Source organism: Muntiacus reevesi, chromosome 2 (assembly GCF_963930625.1).
Source record: "Muntiacus reevesi chromosome 2, mMunRee1.1, whole genome shotgun sequence".
Lineage (NCBI taxonomy): Eukaryota > Metazoa > Chordata > Mammalia > Artiodactyla > Cervidae > Muntiacus > Muntiacus reevesi.
The window spans coordinates 211,659,189-211,679,713 of record NC_089250.1 but is presented as its reverse complement, the minus strand read 5'-3'; the positions used below and the strand labels follow the sequence as shown (position 1 = coordinate 211,679,713).

General features: G+C 59.7%; 1 protein-coding gene and 1 long non-coding RNA gene across 6 annotated transcripts; one reads left to right on the top strand and one right to left on the bottom strand.

Annotated features, from left to right (window-relative positions):
- Positions 1–402: 402 nt before the first annotated feature.
- STX1A (syntaxin 1A) lies at positions 403–18,534 on the bottom strand. Of its 5 annotated transcripts, none has more exons than XM_065924817.1 (10): positions 18,426–18,534; positions 9,808–9,885; positions 9,337–9,484; positions 6,486–6,560; positions 5,666–5,739; positions 5,458–5,566; positions 5,288–5,361; positions 4,115–4,252; positions 2,226–2,336; positions 403–1,761 (listed from the first exon to the last, which is right to left on the bottom strand). In XM_065924817.1, exons 1-10 carry the CDS (start codon positions 18,453–18,455, stop codon positions 1,684–1,686), a joined length of 915 nt encoding a protein of 304 aa, XP_065780889.1. In that variant the 5' UTR covers positions 18,456–18,534; the 3' UTR covers positions 403–1,683. The 5 variants fall into 5 exon arrangements, 4 of the variants coding, with proteins under 4 accessions (XP_065780889.1, XP_065780890.1, XP_065780887.1 ...); XM_065924818.1 differs by having other exon boundaries at positions 9,337–9,436; positions 18,426–18,532; XR_010661651.1 differs by having other exon boundaries at positions 2,226–2,421; positions 5,458–5,739.
- On the top strand, positions 5,537–13,926 carry LOC136160756 (uncharacterized). The gene is made up of 5 exons (XR_010661653.1): positions 5,537–5,591; positions 5,687–5,925; positions 13,217–13,374; positions 13,648–13,786; positions 13,817–13,926. It is a non-coding gene; the product is annotated as an uncharacterized lncRNA (long non-coding RNA).
- Positions 18,535–20,525: the final 1,991 nt, after the last annotated feature.

Sequence of the window (20,525 nt, the reverse complement as noted above, 5' to 3'; positions counted from 1 at the left end):
GACCCTGGCCGGTGCTGGGCCCTCTTGCGGGTCTGTCTGCTCTCCAGTCACTGGTGGTCAGAAGGGCAGGTTCTGCTGTGGGGTTGGGTGGGGACTGTCTAGTGGGCTGATGAAGCAGCGGTGGTTTGTGATTTCTGGGAAGGTGTGAAGAGGGGGTCAGTCTGGGCCCACGGTACAGAACAGGCATTAGGCTGGAGCTGAGAGGTTCAAGCTGCATTGGGGGGCCGGGTGAGAAGGCCTGGAAGTTGCAGGCGGAGGGAGACGGCTGGGATCCTTGGCCTCATAAGCCCTGTGGTGTCACTCGCGTTCACCCCCAAGGCCATGACGCTAAGAAATCTGGACCTGAGGCGTGGTACAGATACAAATGTTTATTCTACATAAAAATTTCACAAAATGGGCAGCTGGTTGTACCAAGACCTTTGGTGTGGGGGTGGGGTGGGGCGGGAGGTCGCTGTTCAAGAAGGCAACACGGACAGTGGTCAGTCACTGGGCAGGAGCGAAGCGGAGGGCGGGTGGGGGCACAGGCCTGGCCCCGTCCCTCGCTGCATGCGCACGCATGCACACTCCTTGCCTGTCGACAAGGAAGAGGGCTTCTGGGCGGGGAGCACGGTTCAGACTTGAGAAGTCCCGAGCTGGTGGGGAGGAGGGAGGTGGCCCTCCCTGGCTGAATACTGCATCGGAGACATCCAACACCCACGTGGTGGGGATGGGGGGCGGGCAGCGAGGGTGGGACAAGATTGCAGGCCTGAAATGACACTGACTTCTCGAGCACAGGAGAGCCGGGACTACTGTCCCACACATGCAACACACAATGGCTTGAGGACCCAACCCGGGGAGAGCTGATGGCCCGGGCATGGGCTTCACCAGTGCAGAGGCCCGACTAGGGCCTGCCCTGCCGCCCTAGCTCCAAGGGCAGGAGACCAGGCCCCTGGTCAGCCTCTTCCAGAATGTTCCCTGGGGTCAGGTATAGCCCTAAGGGGTTGCTCCGGGGGCTGGAGGAACTAGGGAAGGAGGGAGGCTGAGGCAGCCAAAGACCTGTTGGGACTGCCCCCAGGCAGGGGAGGAAGCCGGGTCTTGACACGGCCAGAAGCCACCTGGCCACGGCCCCTGGCAGTGATTGGCTGTTAGAGGCTTAGAGCTGGGCTGTCTCTTAGGGCCACCCCTCCCCTAAACCAAAAAGCAGCACCATGTGGCCAGCTGGCCCCCAGGCCTCAGAGGGGGGTGCCCATTCAGGGGGACAGCTGGAGAAGACGCAGGATGGGGCAGGTGGGCTGGTCAGAGGAGGCAAGTTTGGGGTCCAGAGAGAGCCTTGATCCAGGAGAGGACAGACCCCAGGAAGGAGTGGAATTACTGAAGGCTGGGGGACAGGAGCACGGCTAACTATACCGGGGCAGCCCTCCTCGAAGGGGAGGGGCCTGGGCCTGAGTCTGTCCCTTGCTGGCCCGTCCCCATCCAGCTGGCTCTTTCCCAGCCTGGCTCCCCTCTGCCTCTTCGATACAGACACACACTGTCACAAAGATCATGCACACGACGGCTCAGGGCGGGGTGGGAGTGGGGGGCCCTGTGGCAGAGAAAGGAGCAGTCTGGGGTGGCGGGGAGAGAGCTCCGAGCCAGAGGCAGGACAGCAGCCAGGGGTCTCCTGGGGGTGGACCATCCAGAGCGGAGTGGCAGGCGGGGTGGGTTCTATCCGAAGATGCCCCCAAAGGTGGAGGCGATCACAATGCCCAGGACCACACAGCAGATGACGATCATGATCTTCTTCTGCACAGGGAGGCACAGAGAGGCCTCAGAGAGCGTGGAAGCAGGGGGCCGGGAGGGAGGCTGGGCCTCCTCCGGGCAGAGCTTTGAGGGGTGGGGGGCTGCTGGGGAGCGGGCTCTGGTCAGGGCTGAGAGTTGGAGAGTCTGGGGGACTGGATGAGAGAGAAAGTGATGGTCTGGGTGGGGTTCTAACGGGGCGCTGCAGGTCTGGGACTCTTGATATTTTTGCCTGGGAAATCCCATGGACAGACGAGCCTGCTGAGCTCCAAGTCCACGGGGTCACAGAGTTGGACATGACTTAGCAACTAGACAACGACAACAACGAAGGCCTGGGAGAGCCAGGCGGAGGCTCTGGTCGGAGCTGAGGGGCGAGGGAAGGCAAAACGGGGAGGGACTTGTGATGCTTGGGGGTAGGGGGCTCTACGGCATGTGAGGACGTGGGCTCCGGCGGGACTGGGGCTACTCACCCGGCGTGCCTTGCTCTGGTACTTGACGGCCTTCTTGGTGTCAGACACAGCCCTCTCCACGTAGTCCACCGAATGTTCCACGTTGTACTCAATCCTGTCAATCATCTCCCCCTGCAGGGCCAGGGGCACCCCAGCTCCAGAGGGCCCCCCTCTGGGTGGCGAGGGGGCCCGAGGCAGGATTTTGGGAAAGCAGCGCCTGGGGTTAGAGAAAAGGGGGAGGTGAGGAGGAGGGGGTCCAGGCACCCTGAGGAGCTCCCCAAAATGCAGCCACTCAGGGGCGGGAACTGGCCATGCAGTCTCAGCCAAGGGGGTGGGGACCATGCAGAGGACGCTCGCCTGGGGCTCTGACCCCAGGGCCGAACAGAGGACAGCACCAGGCAGAGCAAGGCAGGGGCGCGAGTGGTGGTGGGCGGGAGTCTGGCCATGGTGAGCCCTTCCCAGTCCATCCTCCCCAGGCATGATGGTTCTGTCCAGTCCTGACAGCTTTTGACGCCTCCTCACCCAGTCCCACAGCCCTTGTGGACCTGGTAGTAGCCCTCAGAGGCCACTCGACCATGACAGCTGACCACTCCACCACCTCCACGGCTCCCACTGGTGGCCACAGCACCTCTCACCCCAATGCAAGCAGCAGCTTCCTAAGATCTCCCTGCTTCCCGACATGGGCCACGTCCCTCCCACACTAAGATCCTCCAACTAGAAGGGACTCCAGGGCCCAGCACCGCCTGCCAACACCCCCCACCGTCTCCGTCATCTCCAACTCTCCCTGGGCTCTAACCGCCCAGAATGCCTTTCTGCTTTTCAGGGAAGTCAGGCTTTTGCTGGTCTTGATCAGGACTGTGGTGTTTCTGGTCCCTCTACCTGGGCCAGCTCTTTGCTCTTCCCCTGGGAAGTCTTTGAAGTTCAAATGCCACCTCCTCAGAGAGGGCCTTCCCTGACCACCGCATCCAAAGTGGTCACTGCAGTGACTGTCACTCCAAGCATGGCCCAGGAACGAGGAGCATCGGGATCACTCTTGAACTTTAAAGACGTACAAATATATGAACCCCTACCCCCAAGTCAATCCTAAAGGAAATCAACCCTGAATATTCATTGGAAGGACTGATGCTGAAGCTGAAGCTCCAGTACTCTGGCCACCTGATGCGAAGAGCTGACTCACTGGAGAAGACCCTCATGCTGGGAAAAATTGAAGGCAGGAGGAGAAGGGTGTGACAGAGGATGAGATGGTTGGATGGCATCACTGACTCAATGGATGTGAATTTGAGCAAACTCTGGGAGATGGTGAAGGACAGGGGAGCATGGTGTGCTGCAGTCCATGGAGTCACAAAGAGCTGAACACAACTGAGCAACTGAACAGCAAACCCCCACCTGCGAATCTCTGGGGATGGGGGCCAGCACAGGGAAATGTGGAACAAGGCCTCTGACTGTGGCTCTTGATCACCTTCAAGGTTGAGAACCACTACTCCGTCAGGTTGCCTCCCTCTAACACCTGGCACAGGTGGAGACCATGCCATTCATGGTTCACTGATGCTGCCCTATTGCCCAACAGACATCCGCTCCGGGAAGCAGGCCCTCACTGGTCTTGCTTGTTGCTATTCCTCTGGCTCCTAGAAAAATGCCCCTCCATGTGCCCACGCGACAAACAGCTGGTGAACGAGACAGGACAAGGCCGAGTGAAGGTGGGCAGGGCCATGCAGGGCCTGGGGTCCTGGAGAGCCAAGCAGAGCCATGCAGAGAGGATCCTTCAGATGGGCAGTTTCAACCGCACGCAGGGAGTTACCTGAAGACTGGGTCCCTCCCAGGCGGGGCAGCGTGGCGGGCAGAAAGGGGAGGGTTAGTGCAGCCCTGGGTGCTGCTGGGGGCGGGGTGGCAGGGGGGCCCCGGGCACCCACCTGGCTCTCCACAAGCATGGCCATGTCCATGAACATGTCGTGCAGCTCCCGGATGCTGTTCTCCAGCTTGATGATCTCGCTGTGGCGTGTCTCAATCTCACTCAGGGCCTGCTTCGAGATGCTGGAGTCCATGATGATCTAGGGGGTGCAAGCCGTGGGTTGGGACCCGGGGACCCATTGAAGAGAGAAGGATGGGGGCCAGGACAGCAAGAGGCCAAGGGCAGAGGCCACTGGGATGGGCAGTGGCCTGAGCAGAATGTTCTGGAAGCAGGGCCTGCCTGAGGCTTTGTCCTTGGCCACAGCCCCCCCCCCGCCCCCACTTTCTGTTAGGCTCCCACCATTGTTGTTGTTTAGTCACTAAGTAGTGTCTGAACCTTTAGCGACCCCGTGGACTGTAGCCCGCCAGGTTCCTCTGTCCATGGGATTTCCCAGGCAAGAATATTGGAGTGAGTTGCCATTTCCTCCTCCAGGCGCATCTTCTCGACCCAGAGATCGAACCCAAGTCCCCTGCACTGGCAGGCAGATTCTTTACCACTGAGCCACTGGCGAAGTCCAGACTCTTACTAGCTGTTACTGAATTTCTCTGAGACCTGATTTCCTACCAGCAGATTCCTCCCTGTGACATGGGGCGAATAACAGTCTGCACACCGTCAACAGCTGAGTGGCAGTTCTCACCACCGGTGGTGTAGGAGCCCAAGATGACTTCGCCAAGGACCCAGGCCTTCAAGGCCTTTATCCTGAAACCTCTCCTCCTGTTCTTCCTCCCACACTGAAAGTAGCTGATCCCTCCTCCTAGCAGCACATGTTCACACATGCTACCTCCTTCAGGAAGCTCCCCTGCGTGGCAGCACATGGAGCTTCACTTGAATGTAGAGAGGCCGAGGGTACTGTGTCCTCCCGGTGGGAAGGGTCCCCAGGATGGTGGAAGGAGCCCCTAGCTGATGGCAAGTGAGCACAGGACGCAAGAAGCCGACCCGACTGGGAGGAACCAGGAGACGAGCCTTACTTCCACCTTTGCCACTAACGTGGGACCTCTGCCTGTCCCTTGCGCTCTCCGGGACTCAGCCTTCTCTTCTCTAAAACCTGCTTCACCGGTGACAGAGTCCAAACGCTGCCCAGATCCAGCACTTTGCACACACACCGGGGACCCCGGTGGGAGGGGTCTACACTCACCCCGGAGGCAAAGATGGCAGGGTTCCCACTCTCCAGCATGTCCTCCAGCTCCTCGCTTGTCGTGGTCCGGCCGGCTGCGAGCAGGGGTCAAACTGAGACAGGCCCTTCCCCAGAGTTGTCAGCGGCAGTCTGGCCCCGCCCCTCCGCCCGGCCCCGCCCCTCCAGCTTACTGATCTCCAGCTGCCTCTGGATGCGGCCCTTGCAGCGCTCGCGGTAGTCAGACTGCGTGGCGTTGTACTCGGACATCACCTCCACGAACTTCCGGGACAGTGTGGAGTGCTGGGGGCCCGAGACAGGAGTGCAGGTGTCAGCCCCAGCCCCACCCGGGCCCCAGAGCCTCAGGCGCCCCGCTACTCGCTCCGGAGACCCCGCCCACACCTGTGTCTTGCGGATCCTCAGGTCTGCGGAGGAGCGGTTCAGGCCTTCCTCCTGCTCGATGCTCTGCTCGATGCCTGGGGAACAGCCGGCTGCTGATAACCTGCCCCGTTCGCCGCTGCCTCGCCGCCCACACACCCGGGATCGGGCTCGGAACCTCCCCTGGAGGGACTCGTGTTGTCTGTTGAGTGGGGTCACACAGGAAGCAGAGGAAGGGGCCGCGCCACGCACCGATGCAGGAGGGGCCGGCAAAGGCTATCCAGGCAAGATGTGTGGGTGTGTGCATGTACACTCAGCTGTGAGGCCCCAGGCACACAGTAAGCTGTGTATCTGTAAGTGTGTGAGTGTGAGCACCAACTATGTACTAAACCTGGTAGGGCAGGCCCACCCCGTCCTGGTTACGAAGGTTGTGTATGGAGCAAGGGGCGGGGCATGCCATGGGGGCGGGGCAGGTGGCCACAACCACAGGGCGCCAGACGTGACCCCTGCATTCCAGGGCAGGCACGCCTGTGCTCCCAGGAGTGCATGGGGGCCCCTGCGTGGGACCAGGCAGTACCAGCCACTCCTCTAACCCTCTTTAGCTTAAGTGGGGGACAGCGTCCAGAGCGGAACACTACCTAGAGGAAGCCGCAACACCCATCCTGAGGCCCGGCCAAGAGCCTGGCACAAACAGGCCTCTCCGGGTAGCTGCCGAGTGAACGGCAGGTGGTGGCACCCTCACAAGGATGGCAAGGAAGACCCAGTGTACCCCTCTGAGTCAGTGAAATCCCCTGGGCAGTGTGGGGGAAGCAGGCCCAGAGTGCCCCTCACACCCCAGACTCACTCTTTAACTTGGAACGGACTTTGTTTGCTGTCTTCTTTATGTCGGACATGAGTTCCTCCAGCTCCTCCTTTGTCTCTAGGGAGGTAGAAGGGGTGGGGGCAGACACCCTGGGCTCCCCCGTGGAGGCCTCAGGAGGGACTCTGGGCAGACCCTGGGTCTCCCTTGTCCCCCGGCTAAGGCCCTGCCTGCCCCTCCAATCCTGGGCTGGCCCACACCAGGTGCAGCCTCACCCCTTCTCCTGTTGTCTTCCAAGGAGCCTCCCTTCCTCCTTCGCTGGCTCCCCCCACCCCCTGTAGATAACAGATGGGTCTAAATTTAAGGCAGAAATAATTGTGCAGCAGCTGGTGATGCTGGAGTTGGCACTGGGGAACATTTAGTTGATACTTACTGGAGTCGAGGGTGGGGGGAGCAGGCTCACCTAGCGCTACCTGGTGGCTCAGGGCGCGAAGCACTCAGCTGAAGAGCTGATGGGGCCAAGGGCTAAGGAGGCAGAAGCCAGCCCCATCGAGCACCCTGGGCAGGGCAGACCCTGTTCTACTCACAATGCCCTGCTCCCCAGGTCTGAGCTCAGCGAAGGCTAACTGCTGAGGGCCCGGTAGGTGAGTGGCACCTGGCCTGGGTGGGAGCTGAGAGAAGAGCTGAAGAGAGGGGGCTCCTGGGGTACGGTCAGCTCTGGAGGTAGCATGTGGCTGGGCTTATGAGAGGGTGGAGCTGGGGGAGGGCGGTGGCATAATTTCTGGCCCTTGTTCCAACTGGAACCATCTCCCTAAAGCTGGCAGAGGCCTTGGGAGTGCCCAGCTTGCCCTGTTCCCTGGGAGGGGTTCACTGGCAAAATGGGGCAAGAAGGCTGCTTCCCTCTGGGGCAAGAGGCTGCTTCCCTCTGGGGCACTGGGTGGAGCTCAGCCTCAGGGCACACACCCCCAAGACTCCACCCCCTGGAGAAACCAGGACTGAACTTCTGGATTCAACCGTTCACATCCATCCTGTGCTTGCTTCTGGGGCTGGGTCTTCTCCCCTGGGGGGACTCAGGAGGGGCATTGACAGTGGCCAATTAAGTAAGGGAGGGGGACTGGGGGGCTTCCAGGAGCGGGGGTGCGTGCGCCTTATTCGTAGGAACAAAGGAAAACTCGGTTACCAGCTGCTGTGATGTTTCAGCCTCTTTTGCTCAGACCCAAAATAGCCCAGTCTGGATGGCAGTCCCTAGAGAAGGCAGAGCAAGCCTTGGCCTGGGAAAGCCCCCCACTTTCTGCCAACTTTCCTTGTGATGCCTCGCCAACCCTGCTCTGCCTCTGCCCAGAACCCTTCATGGGGGGCCCTCCTCCCCTAGAACCCTTCATGGGGAGCCCCTCCCCGCCTTGGGAAGTGCCAGGTCCTGACTGCTCAGCTCACAGGTGGCAAATTCTGAACTGGTCATTGCTGATATCAGATGAAGGCCACACAACACAGCTAAGGTTGGGAGCAGGGCAACTCCGTCTCCCCACCCTACCCTCCGCCTGCTCCATCTTCCGGCAGATGAGAGGCCAGATCCAGCTCTTTACAGAGCTGACTCACCTCACAGTCAGCCCCCCGCCTGAGCCTCACCAGGGGTGACCCACCAGGGACACGCGCTGACCCAGATACATGTGGGCATGCAGACAAACCATGTCACATGACGCCGTCCCTGACACACCTCTAGGTGGGGTGGGAGTGGAGCCAGGACGACCTGGACCATACCGCAGGTATGCCCTGCTCTGGGGGGGTCCCTATCTCCTCTCCAACCCTTCCTGGTTCAGTCTCCCTGGCTCCCAGATGACTTGTTCTGCCTTCCAAGGGTCTGGCACTGGGCTTGGTTGGTGTGGCACTGGGATCAGGTCCAAACACACTTTGGGGCCGTGGAGAGATTTATTCTGGGTGTTTGAGGATGCCTGTGGGCCTGGGGTTGACAGGCCACGGACAGACAGGCAGTGCTGGAAATGAGAACGGAATCAAGCCTTGGGTGCCTGGGTGGGGGGCTATGGGCCCTAGGCCCTTCCTCCTGAACACCTGGGCAGCAGCTTGACCCTGCCCCATGCTCTGTCCTGGGGCCCCAAGGGCTGGGGCCTTCCAGAGGAGCTGGAGAAGGGAGAGGGGAGGTGAGCAAGCTGCGAGAACAGGCAGGCGGCACACATGCCCGATCTGATGAGTCCAGGTGGCTGGCCTGAGCCCTGGCCCATCACTGCCTCCCTGGGCTGAAGGTGAACCCCCTCTAGGGGAGGGGGATGCCAGGCTGGCATGCTGTCAGCCTGGCCCATTATTAGCATAGTAGTAATCGGTGCCTCCACAGGTCAGGGGGACCCGCCTGGGGACAGAGTGCAACAGACACACACATGTTCCCTGTGCAGAGGGAGAGAGAGGTGACTTCCTGGAGCCCTGAGAATGCCCGGCTCCGAGGCACCAATGGCCGAGTGCCAGGGCCGCCAGCTTTTTCCGGAAACTCTGCCTGCTTGGCCGGCTTGCCCTCCCACAGCGCTGATGCCTCAGAGCAGCCATCTGCTCCCCAGGGAGGCGATAGAAAGGGAAGGGCTGGGCTGGCACGCCTCCTATTGATCACAGGCAGCTCCTCCCTCCTTCCCTCCCTCCCAGAATCCAAGGCTGTCTTAGAAAGCAGCCAAGTTACCTGGGGAGGGCGGGGCCAGCCACCTGACCCCGCCCCTCCCACCAGGCATCCCGCAGGTGATTAAGGGCACTGAGCCGCCCCCAGCCCAGGCCTGGGAAAGCCTCTGTTTCCCGACCCTCCCCAACCTGGCCAGCAAGGCAGGGTGTCCTTTCCCTGGCAGCAGCGCCTTCCTGAAGGCCTGGCCACCCACCGCCCCCCGCACACCCACACACTCACTCTCGTCAGGGTTGGGGGAGGCCAGGATGGCACTGTGTTTGCGCTTCACCTCCTCCACGTTCTCCGAGATCTTGTCAATGAAGCCTCGGATCTCCTCCACCTGCGGGCCAAGGCCAGGTGCTCTGGGGGCGGAAATCCAGGGAGGGGCCTTCTGGGGCCCAGGGTAGGGCTGGAGGAGGTCAGGGCCAGGCTGGGCAAGGTTCAGGGGTGTGTGTGTGGTGAGGGGGGTGGGCAGTGCTGATTCAAGGATTCTTCTAGACGGGGGTGGGGGTGGGAAGGAGTGGGCAGTCCCCAATTTTGCTCCCTGCTGAGCCTCAGTCTATTTACCCTCAAAATGGGCTCACTACTCGGTACCCGTGGGCTGCTGAGCCCAGGCGCAGGTATGTAAGAGCCCTGGGCCCAGCTGAGAGGTGAGACGTGGCCGCCCCAGGCCTGCCGGTGTTTGGGGAGAGGCGGGGGTGCTGCTCCCACCTGCTCGAAGAACTCATCCATGAAGCGGTCTCGGTCCACGGTGACGGTGACGTCGTCATCATCGTCGCTGTCCTTGGCCTGCACGGGGTGGACACACATAAGCGCCCCTGTGGTAGGACCACTGGGTCCTGTGGGACCTGGGAGCCCAAGCTGCCCAGGATCCCTATACTGCAGGCCCTTCGGTTGGAGCGCCAAGGCCCGGCCATCCTTGTCCATCCCCTTGGCAGGGACAAGGCCTGGCTGCGCCCTCAGCTCCCAGCCCCAGTGAGACCGGGAACATCCCTGGGGATGTTCAGTCATGTCCGACTCTTTGTGACCCCATGGACTGCAGCCCACCAGGCTCCTCTGTCCATGGAATTCTCCAGGCAAGAATACTGGAGTGGGTTGCCATTCCCTTCTGCAAAGGATCTTCCTGACCCAGGGATGGAACCTGGGTCTCCTGCATTGCAAGCAGATTCTTTTACCGACTGAGCCACCAGAGAAGCCCCTAGGCCTAGACACCATCAACACCTCTCTGCCAAAAAGTAGGATGGCTCAGATACGGGTCACGCCCACAGCACCCAGGCTGGCCTGACAGCTACTGCCCATGGAGGGCTCAGGGAGCCTCCAGGCCTGTTTCCTCAGACTGCCTGGAGACCTCTACTATTAGTCTTTTTTTTTTTTTTTAATATTTATTTATCTATTTGGTTGTGCTGGGTCTTAGTTGTGGCATGTGGGATCTAGAACCCTGAGCAGGGATGGAACCCAGGTTTCCTGCATTGGCAGCATGAAGTCTTAGCCATTGGACCATCAGGGAAGTCCCTCTCCCTGTTTGTCTTGGCATTGACCTTGATCATCTTTCCTTCCAGGTGCAGAGTTGGGTCTGACAGGCACCAGAGGCCAGTCATGTTGTCACTTGGCTCGGGGTCTGCCTTGGGTCTCAGCCGCAGGTGTCGGCTCTGCCCCTCGGCCCCAGGAGCCGCCGCACAAAAGCCAGCCCATCACAGGGTTGGAGGTAATTACACCTCTGACTTCCCAGCATGCCAGCCATGCTCATTACTGTCTGTCTCACACCTGGAGTCAGTCAGGGTCGGCCTGCTCTGCGGGCAAGGCCAACGTCCCTCACAGCCAAGGCCAGGCTACTCAGGGTAGGACGGGCACCTGAGGTGCTCGGGCTGGGTCCTGCCCCCTCATCCTCAGTGCCCCACGGGGAGGAGGCACTGGCCCTCGCCTTGATGCTCTCTCGTGAGGATGCAGGCAGGCAGAGGGGGAGGGGATGGGGTGCTGGGCCCCCGCCGGCTCCGAAGGGGCCGGGTTCCGTGCACAGACAGACACTGACGGGCTGAGGGACTTCCCTTGGGGTCTGTCTGCTCCTCTATGAAATGGGGACAGCGATGCTCTGCTGGGGGAGGGCGGGCCCAGGATGGATGGGAAACTGAAGCACATTCTGCAAAGGACTGGGGCTCTCGGGGTCCCACCACCCCACCCAAGTGGGGCCAACCAAGAGAAGGGGCCGGTTGGGAGCTTTATGGAGGCGGCCCCTCTCATCAAGAGATCACACCTCCTCCCCCAGCAGCTAAAATAAGTCCCCGCTCCCACAAGTGCCGGTGGCTGCCACCAGGTGGTCCCCATCCCCCACCAAGCCCACCCTTAGCCACAGAGAATCTAGGAGCTGAGCTGGAGGAGGAGCACTCCACAGGGAAACCGAGGCAGGGTGTGATGGAGGTGCCCAGGGCCCTCTCCACGGCAGTTAGCCAGCTTGAGAGATGTCCCCGGAAGTTCCTGCCATTCAGCATCCTGGCCTCTCTATCGTTCTGGTACCCAGAGGATAGGGGTGAACGGGAAGAGGTGGAAGGAGAATATTCCAGCTCCATTCCCTCCAGGAGCAATGACCAGCTGGAGCCCAAGACAAGGGCGCCTGAGTCACCAGAGATGACAGTCACTGCCAGGGACCCCAGGGCTGGTGCCCCTCTCTGGGCCTCAGCTTGCCCATCTGCAAAATGGACTTGACTTCTCCATGCATCCAGCCAGCTCTGACCTGCTCCCTGCACGGCCTCCGTGCACGGAGGCTGGACTCGGGTAGTTTCTCCAACAGAAGGGTGGCAGGGAGATGCCACAGCCTCCTCCATGCTCTCCATCAATTAAGTGGCACTACGGGTAAAGAACCTGCCTGCCAATGCAGGAGACACAGGAGAACGAAGGTTCGATCCCTGGGTTGAGAAGATCCCCTGAAGGAGGAAATGGCAACCCATGCCAGTATTCTTGCCTGGAAAATCCCGTAGACAGAGGAACCCACAGGCTATAGTCCATGGGGTCACAAAAAGTCAGACACGACTGAGCATGCACACAGGCACACAAATACATTATGGCCTGACCTCACAGCCTGGGTCAAACCAACCATGGCTCTGAGCAAAACCGGGAGTGGATGCTCCCAGGGCATCCCTTCCAAGTGCTACTTCTTCCTCCTCAGGGCTCTTTTTACTCTCACCCCTCCACCCACCCCCACTTCATCTCATTGCTCCAGTCTGAAATCTGATCCTAGCACACCCCACCTATAACCATCTCCTGCCCCTAGAATCTGCCCACTGTCCTCCCTGTGGTCCCCAGGCGGCTCCCCATCTGCAGTGCTGATTCCGTGAAACGGACATTCCCTTCTTCATTAGATACCACCTCTTTCGTAAGCATTCCTCATCTCCCCAGGGATGGGATCTCACTCTTCTCATTCCCCACACCCTATTCACATCCCTACTGGAGCCACTACGACACACTCTCAAACCCCGGGAGACCTGAAAAGTCACCTTGGCCACGGCTTCTAGTCATAGCTTTCACCCCTCCAGTGGTGGAGAGCTCGTTAGCTCCCCCAGGCCTTTCTGTCTATCTGGGGCAGCCCCAACTGTTAAAAAGTCCTTTCCTTTCCTACAAGTTGGCCCCAGGCCATAAAGAACCTGTTGGTGCCCTCTCCCTGGGCTGGCCCCGCCAGAAATCTGAGGGCCAGAGATCTGAGGGCAGCATCTGCGTCCTCCCTGGTTTTTTCTTCTCAAGCTGACCAAGTTCCCTCCACTTCAGATCCTTCCCAGAGGTCTTAAGTTGAAACCCCTGCCCCAGATTTGTTCCACTTAGTCTGTCTTCTCCAGCAGTACAAGACAGAAACTGAATCTGTTGTTGACTGTGGTCTGAGCAGGGTCAAAGATCTGATCCACCACCTCCCTCTTTCTATAAAGTCGACCTCTGTTAATGCAGCCAGAGATCACAGAAATCATCACACAGCTCTTCCTGCCAAGGAAGAAGCCCTTCCCCTCCCTGTTTACTTGGTTGGCTTTTGGGCTCAAATGAAGGATCTTCATTTGTTCTGATCCTTGTCCCAGTCTGTGAGAATCTGATAGTTTATGCCTCTGTCGCCCCCTCCTACTTTATCCCCATCTATGCCAAGGCCCTGATTGATTACGGCCCCAGCTCCCTTGGGAATCGGCCAACCCTCTCAAAGTGGCAGTCACAGCTCCGGAAAGACGGCTGGACTAGAGTGGGGGACCGGAGAAGCTGTGGTGCGGAGGCGGCAGCTGGAGTCGTGAGGCAGTTACAAGCTCCGAGGTACAACTGTCTTCCGGACAACACCCCCCCGCCCCCCACCGCCAGACATCACATGGGCACCTTGCCAACCAGCTGGCCAGAACTAAGTTCCACTTCTTCCTCCTAAGTCCCTTTCTCTGAACCCCCTGTTCAGAGCCCTGTTCTTAAAGAGTCTCCCAAGTCAGAAACTGGGGGGCATCCACACTCTTCCTCCTCCTCTCATATTCAACCGACATCCAATTGGTCCTGGTGTTTATTTTTTGATCCTGGTGTTTTTAATTCATGGCTTCGCAGGTGGCTCAGTGATAAAGAATCTGCCTGCCCGTTCAGGAGATGTGGGTTTGATCCCTGGATCGGGAAGATCCCCTGGAGGAGGAAACAGCAACCCACTCCAGCATTCTTGCCTGGAAGATCCCATGGACAGAGGAGCCTGGTGGGCACCCCCATTTCTTCTGCTCTAAAGGGTGAAGTGGCCGGCTCCAGACTCCATTATGCAGACAAATGAGCACAGAGAGGTTAAGGCACCCATCTGCCTGTTCTTGCTCCGAACAGTCCCTTCAGTCGGCAGACGGAGCACTAGGCTTCACCACTCAGGCCTGCCTGCTGCCCCGGTGAGCAAGCCGGGACCCTGGGTGTCAGGCCCAGGCATCGCCAGCCCCTTTGCCTTTTCTCACTCTTTTGGCCCTTCTTTTGGCCCACTTCCCTCCTCTCGTTCAAATCCAGTCCATGGGGTCACAAAGAGTCAGACATGACTGAGCATGCATGCACATTTTTAGTTATCTTTCAGGGATTCTCAACCTTGGTCCAGCAACAGAGTCCCCGGGGGGTAGGGTTTGTTTGTTTTTTTAAAAACAAACAAACAAACAGCTTCCAGACCAAATGAGAATCTATGGGGATGGCGCTGGTGAGGTTAAGTTTGTTTTTTTGTTTTTTAAAGCCCCCCAGGATTGGGAACCACTGTCCTGGTCTCTGGCCAGCTGGCTATCTTGGCTCTGGTCTCATCACCACAGCCTGAGCAATCAGGAAAGGAAGTCAGGGAAGGAGTGAGCACCACCCCCACCACAGGGCTCTGTTGAGACAGGGGAGGGGATCCCACTAGAAGCCCCTGTTGCGCAGCCCTGGTGGTCTCTCTGGGCAGAGGCTCCAGGATTCCACAATCCCTTCCTGGAAATAAGAGTGTGATTCCCCCAAGAGGTGTAGAGGCCAGGCAGCCTCCAGGCCTGTCCCGGGAGATGGCGGCCGGCCAGCAGGCAGGGTTGATTCATTGCTGCTGGAGCAGGAGTTGCTGTTGTCTGTCTCGAGGGCTATTTTTTTTTTCCCTTCTTTTTAATGACTAATCAAAGCCTATCTCACTAAAGCAGAGAGGCCCAGAGCTGAGTCAGGGGTGTGCGAGAGGCTGAGCTAGGTCCAGAAAGAAAGGACTCTCTCTTTGACCCCTTCCTCTTTCCCCAACCTGCAAACCACCCCCCACCCCTACCCCCCCACCAGATCACCTCTGCCAGCCTACCCCTTAGCAGGGCCCCAGCACAACTCAGGGAAGCAGCTTCAGGGTGTGGGGAGGGGCCGGGCTCTGCCTCCCTCCAGGAGCTGTGTGACCTGAGATAAACTCCTGGCCCTTTATGGACCTCAGTTTCCCACTTTGTAAAATAGGAAGTTGCACTAGATAGTCCCTGAATGCCATCTGCACCTCAGATGAACATGTACCCAAATTCATTATTATTATTAATTTTTTTTTTTAAGAAATCCTAAGGAGGTGATGGGAAGGAAGGAAGGAAGGGCCCCTAGCCTGGGTCTATTCTTACACCCCCATTTCTTCTGCTCTGCAGGGTGAAGTGGCCGGCTCCAGACTCCATTATGCAGACAAATGAGCACAGAGAGGTTAAGGCACCCACCTGCCTGTTCTTGCTCCGAACAGTCCCTTCAGTCGGCAGACAGAGCACTAGGCTTCACCACTCAGGCCTGCCTGCTGCCCCGGCGAGCGAGCCGGGACCCTGGGTGTCAGGCCCAGGCATCGCCAGCCCCTCTGCCTTTTCTCACTCTTTTGGCCCTTCTTTTGGCCCACTTCCCTCCTCTCCTTCAAATCCAGCTCCTCCCCTGGTGATCCCAGTCTTCTTCCAGGAAGGGTCCTGCTCTGACTGCGCCACGCTCCCTCCTCTCTCTGGTTTCTGGTTCCTGCCTCAGGCCCCCCTGTGTCTCACATGGCCCACGAGGTACATAAACACTGTTGTGAGCCCACGGAGGGGTGTCAGCTCCGAGCAGTCCTCGGAAAGAAAACTGGGGAGGCCTCTGAACTGGGGGACGGAGGTGGCGGCTGGCCAGGTTGGGGCTGCCTGGGGACACCTGTCCCCACAGTCCCCCTGGTTTTATACACTCTGGTCGCACATGTCCGCACCCCCCCTCGGGCTCCAGGTTGCCCTTCTGATCTCTGAGGGCTGTCGGAAGCTTTCAGGCCCCCACACTGGCCCCGGATGACCCCTTCTTTCTCTCTCTGCAGGAGAGGATCGGCCCCCGTGAGAGATGAGAAGGGCTGGAGAAGGCTGGAGGGCTGGGCCCGGCCTGCAGCGCGGAGGAAACATGCCAGCTCCTTCCCTAAGTGTGACTTTTATAAATAAGCTCCCTTCGCTTGCTTTTCTTCTTCCAAATGTGGTGGCGTGGGGTGAGGAAGGAGGAGGAGGGGGGAGGGAGGGGGAGGCAGGGTGGGGATGGTGCAAGCAGCTGTCCCAAGCACCACCCTCTGTCCAGTCCAGCCAGTACTGGCCTCTCGGTTCCTTGGGGATTCTGGTTCCTGGGGTTCAAGATCTCCCCCAGATATGGAATCGGAGTCAAGAGACCTGTGACCTCTTGCCCTGAGAAGCTAGGTTCTCAGTTTTCCTATCCCTACTTCCTAGATGGGAATCTGTGCAGCCCAAAGGAAGACTTGTGGGAATGGCCACCCCCCTAGACTAACGGTTGCACCCCACTCAATGTGGGCTCCTGCCAGCCGATCCTCAGGGATGCTAGCAGCCCCTAGGGGACAAGGCCACCCAGCCACGAGTACGGCAGCCTGCGTGGGCACTGAATGCCTGGAGTGGGGGAACGTCTGGAGAGGAAGCCTCAGATTACTTTCAGAGAAGCCAGGCCTCATCACCTAAGGACTGGGCTGGCGCGCGTGTTTGTGTCTGTGTGTGTGCTGGGGTGGGGGAGGGATTCACAGACACACACCAGAGTAAAGACCTGGCTTCAAGCTCCTACAGTCCAATGTCTCTTAGGCCTTAGGTCTCAGCTGCGTCTAAGTCTGACTGTTTTCAGGCCTAGGTAAAGCCCCTTTCCCCCATCCCACTTCATCTGCCAGGCCAGCCACCTCTCTCTCTCTCTCGTACCTTTGTTTTCCCTTCAGCGGAGGGGATGAAGGTGATGAGTCAGAAGACATCAGATGTCAAGGGCTCTGTTCCCCCTGAGCACCGGTTCCCACAGACACTCTGGTCTGACCCACCAGGCACCCAAACACCAGCGAATGCACTACACGCCCTTCATCCCCAAGATGACAACGCTCCTTCTGATTCAACCAGCACAGGAAACTTGAGGGCAACCACAAGGCTGGCGGGGGAAGTGTTTATAGACACCATATTCGACATGAGGGACCATTTTCTTCTTTTGAAACCTCCAGGGGTTTACCCTGGAGGGGGGGAGCTGGGCACTCAGCCAGGAATAATACAGGTCTAACGGGAGAGTGGGGGCTGGCAGCCAGAGCAAGGGGCGATGGAGTCAGGAGAGCACAGATGCCAGCTCCAGGCTGCCCAGGAGACAAGACTGGTACGATGGGGGAGAGCCAGGCACAAATGCAGGGAAGCTGCGGGCAGAGAGGACCAGCCATGGAGTCACAAGCCCAAAGGATGCTTGGAACTTTCCATACAAGCGGACCAGGTCTCCCGCTCTAAGCTGGGTAGCAGGGGAAGGGTTCTGGGGAGACTCTGCTCACGGCCCCCCCCCGCACCCCCGCCAAGAGATCAACAGGGTGGTCAGCCAGGGCCTCAGAGGAGCCTCAACCTGGTCTAGAGCCCTGAAGTCCCGGTTCCCCACAGGCAGGATTCATTTCCTTCTCTGCACGGTCCGGGCCCCGTAGCCCCTCCCAGGATTGCCATCTTTAAGGGCAGAGGTGCGAACACCCCTGTTAACAGCAGAGGCCAGGGGAGGAGGGGGGCTTTGATGATAAGCAGCAGGGGGCAGGGGTCTCCGTCTGGGCGGGCAGAAGGCGGGCTCTGACTCGAAACCTCTGCGCATCCTTCTGCTCCCCTCACCGGAACCCCGCCCCAGAAGCCACACCCCAGTGGCCTCCGAAACACAGGTGGAAAAAAATAGGTTCAGGCCGGAATCCGATCTGGGAACCCTGGAAGGGTCTGGAAACGCCGGCCCCGGCCGCCCGGAAGCCAAGAAGAGGGAACGAGAGCGGGTCTGACCCCTCCCGGATCGGGGAGAGGAGCAGCTGCCGATCAACACCGGCTGGGGAGCCACAGGTGATGGGAGCTACAGGTGACGGAAGGTGATGGGGGCGGCGGCCGTCCCGCGAGACCGCGCCCGCCCGAGGAGCCCGGCCCCACCCGACCGGCCGGGTTCCGCAGCGCGCCCTGCAGCCGGGCTCTGGACAGGGGATCGCCCCCGGCCCCTTCCTATCCCACAGGTCCCGCCGTCGGTCTAAACCAGAGGGAGGGCGGGAGGGTCAGTGAGGAGAGACGGGGGGAGGCGAGGGTCGGGACCTGCTACGCCGGGCGACGGAGGCCAAGCTTCGGTCCCGCCACTGATATTCCAGAATATCCCTCCGAAAACAAGGGGGGCGCCGAAAAGTTTATCTAGGACCCCGGCTTCCAGCCGCCAGCCCGCGGGCCATCGGAGCCGAGCTCACTCGAGCTCGTGACCCCAGGGGGTCCGAGGGGCGGGACCCGGAGTGTGGTCGGGGTCCCCGGGTCGGCACCGCTCGCTCCCGCCCTGACCGGGGGCGCAGGGGCGACCGCCCCAGGGGCCGCCAGAGCCGCTCGGGGAGCGGCCAGGGCGCGCGGCGCCGGCGGCCAGCGGCGCCGCGCAGGGGCTGGACTCACCGTGCGGAGCTCCTGGGTTCGGTCCTTCATGCTCCCGGGAGTGGCAGCGGCGCCGGCTGCAGCCCGGTGAGCCCCGCATGCGCGGCGGCCGCCCGGCGGCTGCGCAGCGCCAGCCCGGCCCCGCCCCGGCCCCCGGGACCCCGGCCCAACCCCCAGCCCGGCCCCGCCCCGCGCCCGCCCCGCCCCGGCGGGTCCCTGCCTAGAGCCCGGCTCTGGGACTCTTGACACCGGGGCTTCCACCGCATCCCTCTTAAGGTCCTCCGAAGGGGCTGAAGGGTCACAGCCCCCGGGACCTCGTTCCCTTGCGTTCCCGACGTCCGTTCGATCCCTCCCGCAGGTCGCTCCCCAGAGCCCCTACTCCGTCCCATCCCAATCCTCCCTCGACTCAACCTCTCAGCATCCCTCCTTCTGGAAGGAGACAATGTTTCTGGATCTTACCTCCAGAGCGCCTCACATCTCTGCTAGAGGCCAGACCCCACCTCCCTCCTTAATTTTATTGCCTTGGGGTCTGCAGCATCACCCCCCTCCCCAAACCTCCAGAGTTCCAGCCTTTGTGCCTCCCACCCCTCTGGCCTTCCCCCCAGTATCTCATTCAGACTCAGGCTCAGGCCCCCTCTTTCCCCAGGATTTCTCGGTTCACAGTCTGATGATGAGTGACCACCTCGTTTAGTTTCTGCTCTCGGCAGAAACTCCATTTGGTGGGGAGGAGATCTAGGTAATTGCCCCATCTCATTCTCCTTTCCCTGTATTCCCAACCATGCATCCCCAGCCCCGAGCCTGAGAGCTTATTTCCTATCTAGATGCTGAAGGTAGCTAAGCAGGGGCCCAGCTCCCCTGGACTAATGGGAAGATCTTCGCAGCGCTGGAGAGGGATGGTGGTTGGGGGTTAGTCAGTAGCAGATGCTCCTTTCCAGGTTCCTGCCATCCTCTTGTTGAGCAGCGGCCGCTCGCACACCCCCAGCTGCCCCTTCCGTGCCCTGGCCCAGACGCTCTTGACCTGGAGCCAAGCATTCCCCCTTCCCCTCCCCGGGGGGCTGCCAGAGGTGTTGCCCTGGAGTTGAGCCAGCCCCTTGCTGCGCAGCGTGTCAGAGCCTGGCACTTCTCCCAGACTGTGGGCTCAGGTTAGCTGGCTGGCAGACGGGCTGGAGGCACTGTTCCAGCCATCCCTCTTTCCCTGGAAAGTCCGGCCCAAGGGTAGCTCAAATGTAGCCTGGCCTGAGAGACAACCACACCCCTTCCACTTATCCGGACCTAAATCTTGAGTGACCCACAAAGCAAGCGCTTGTCTGGTGGTGTCCCATTTGACAGATGCGAGACCAGGACTCATCTGCTAGGGGGGCTTGTCCAGGGTTGCAGGAGACAGGTGGCAGGCAGGGTGCTGATTCCTGGTCCAGAGTACTTTCCTGTGTGCAGGGTGACTCAGTGGAAGGAGTCATGGGCGCAGCCCCAGAGCCCGTTGTCTGGCCCTGTGGGGGAGAGGATAGGAAGGGGAGACACAGCTCCTGTCCTCAGAGAGTCCTGGTATCATGCCAAGCATCCCTTATTGAGATGCATATTAGATGGTAGTGTGAAAAATTAATAAAGAATGAATGTGTGCCCTTCACCTTAAACTACCTTTCTGATACATATCTTAAGCTCATTCATTCATTCATCAAACATTAACTGGGAATGCATGTTCTGGGGCCACTGTTCTGCACTTAAGGTGCTCCTAGGTGGTGGGAGGGACACGATTTCAATGTGTGAGGGATTCAGGGTGGCTTCCCAGAGACAGTGATGTTCGAGCTGGATGTTGAAGGAGGGGTGTGCAGCAGGCAGTGGTGCAGGCACTCTGGACAGAAGGAGTGTGCCCAGACACTGGGGGTAGGAGTGGGGAGCAACCAGAGAACCTCAGGAACCTGCTGTGATGCTCGGGCACAGGGGTACACATGGGTGGGAGATAAGGCCGGTGAGAGAGGCCTTGAATGTTAAACTTCACCATGCAGACAAGGTTGGAAAGCAATCAAAGGTCCAACTTTCACTCCCTTAATCAAAAAGTATTCATTGAGCATATACTGTGCTGCGCTAAGTCGCTTCAGTCGTGTCCAACTCTTTCCAGCCCTA

Excerpts from the sequence above, each read along its gene's own strand:
- STX1A (XM_065924815.1), bottom strand. The coding sequence starts at position 18,455 with ATGAAGGACCGAACCCAGGAGCTCCGCACG. Across the intron at positions 5,740-6,485 it reads AGTCCGTTCCAAGTTAAAGA|GCATCGAGCAGAGCATCGAG; the intron begins GTGAGTCTGGGG and ends GCTGTTCCCCAG. Across the intron at positions 4,253-5,287 it reads CTGCCATCTTTGCCTCCGGG|ATCATCATGGACTCCAGCAT; the intron begins GTGAGTGTAGAC and ends TGCACCCCCTAG.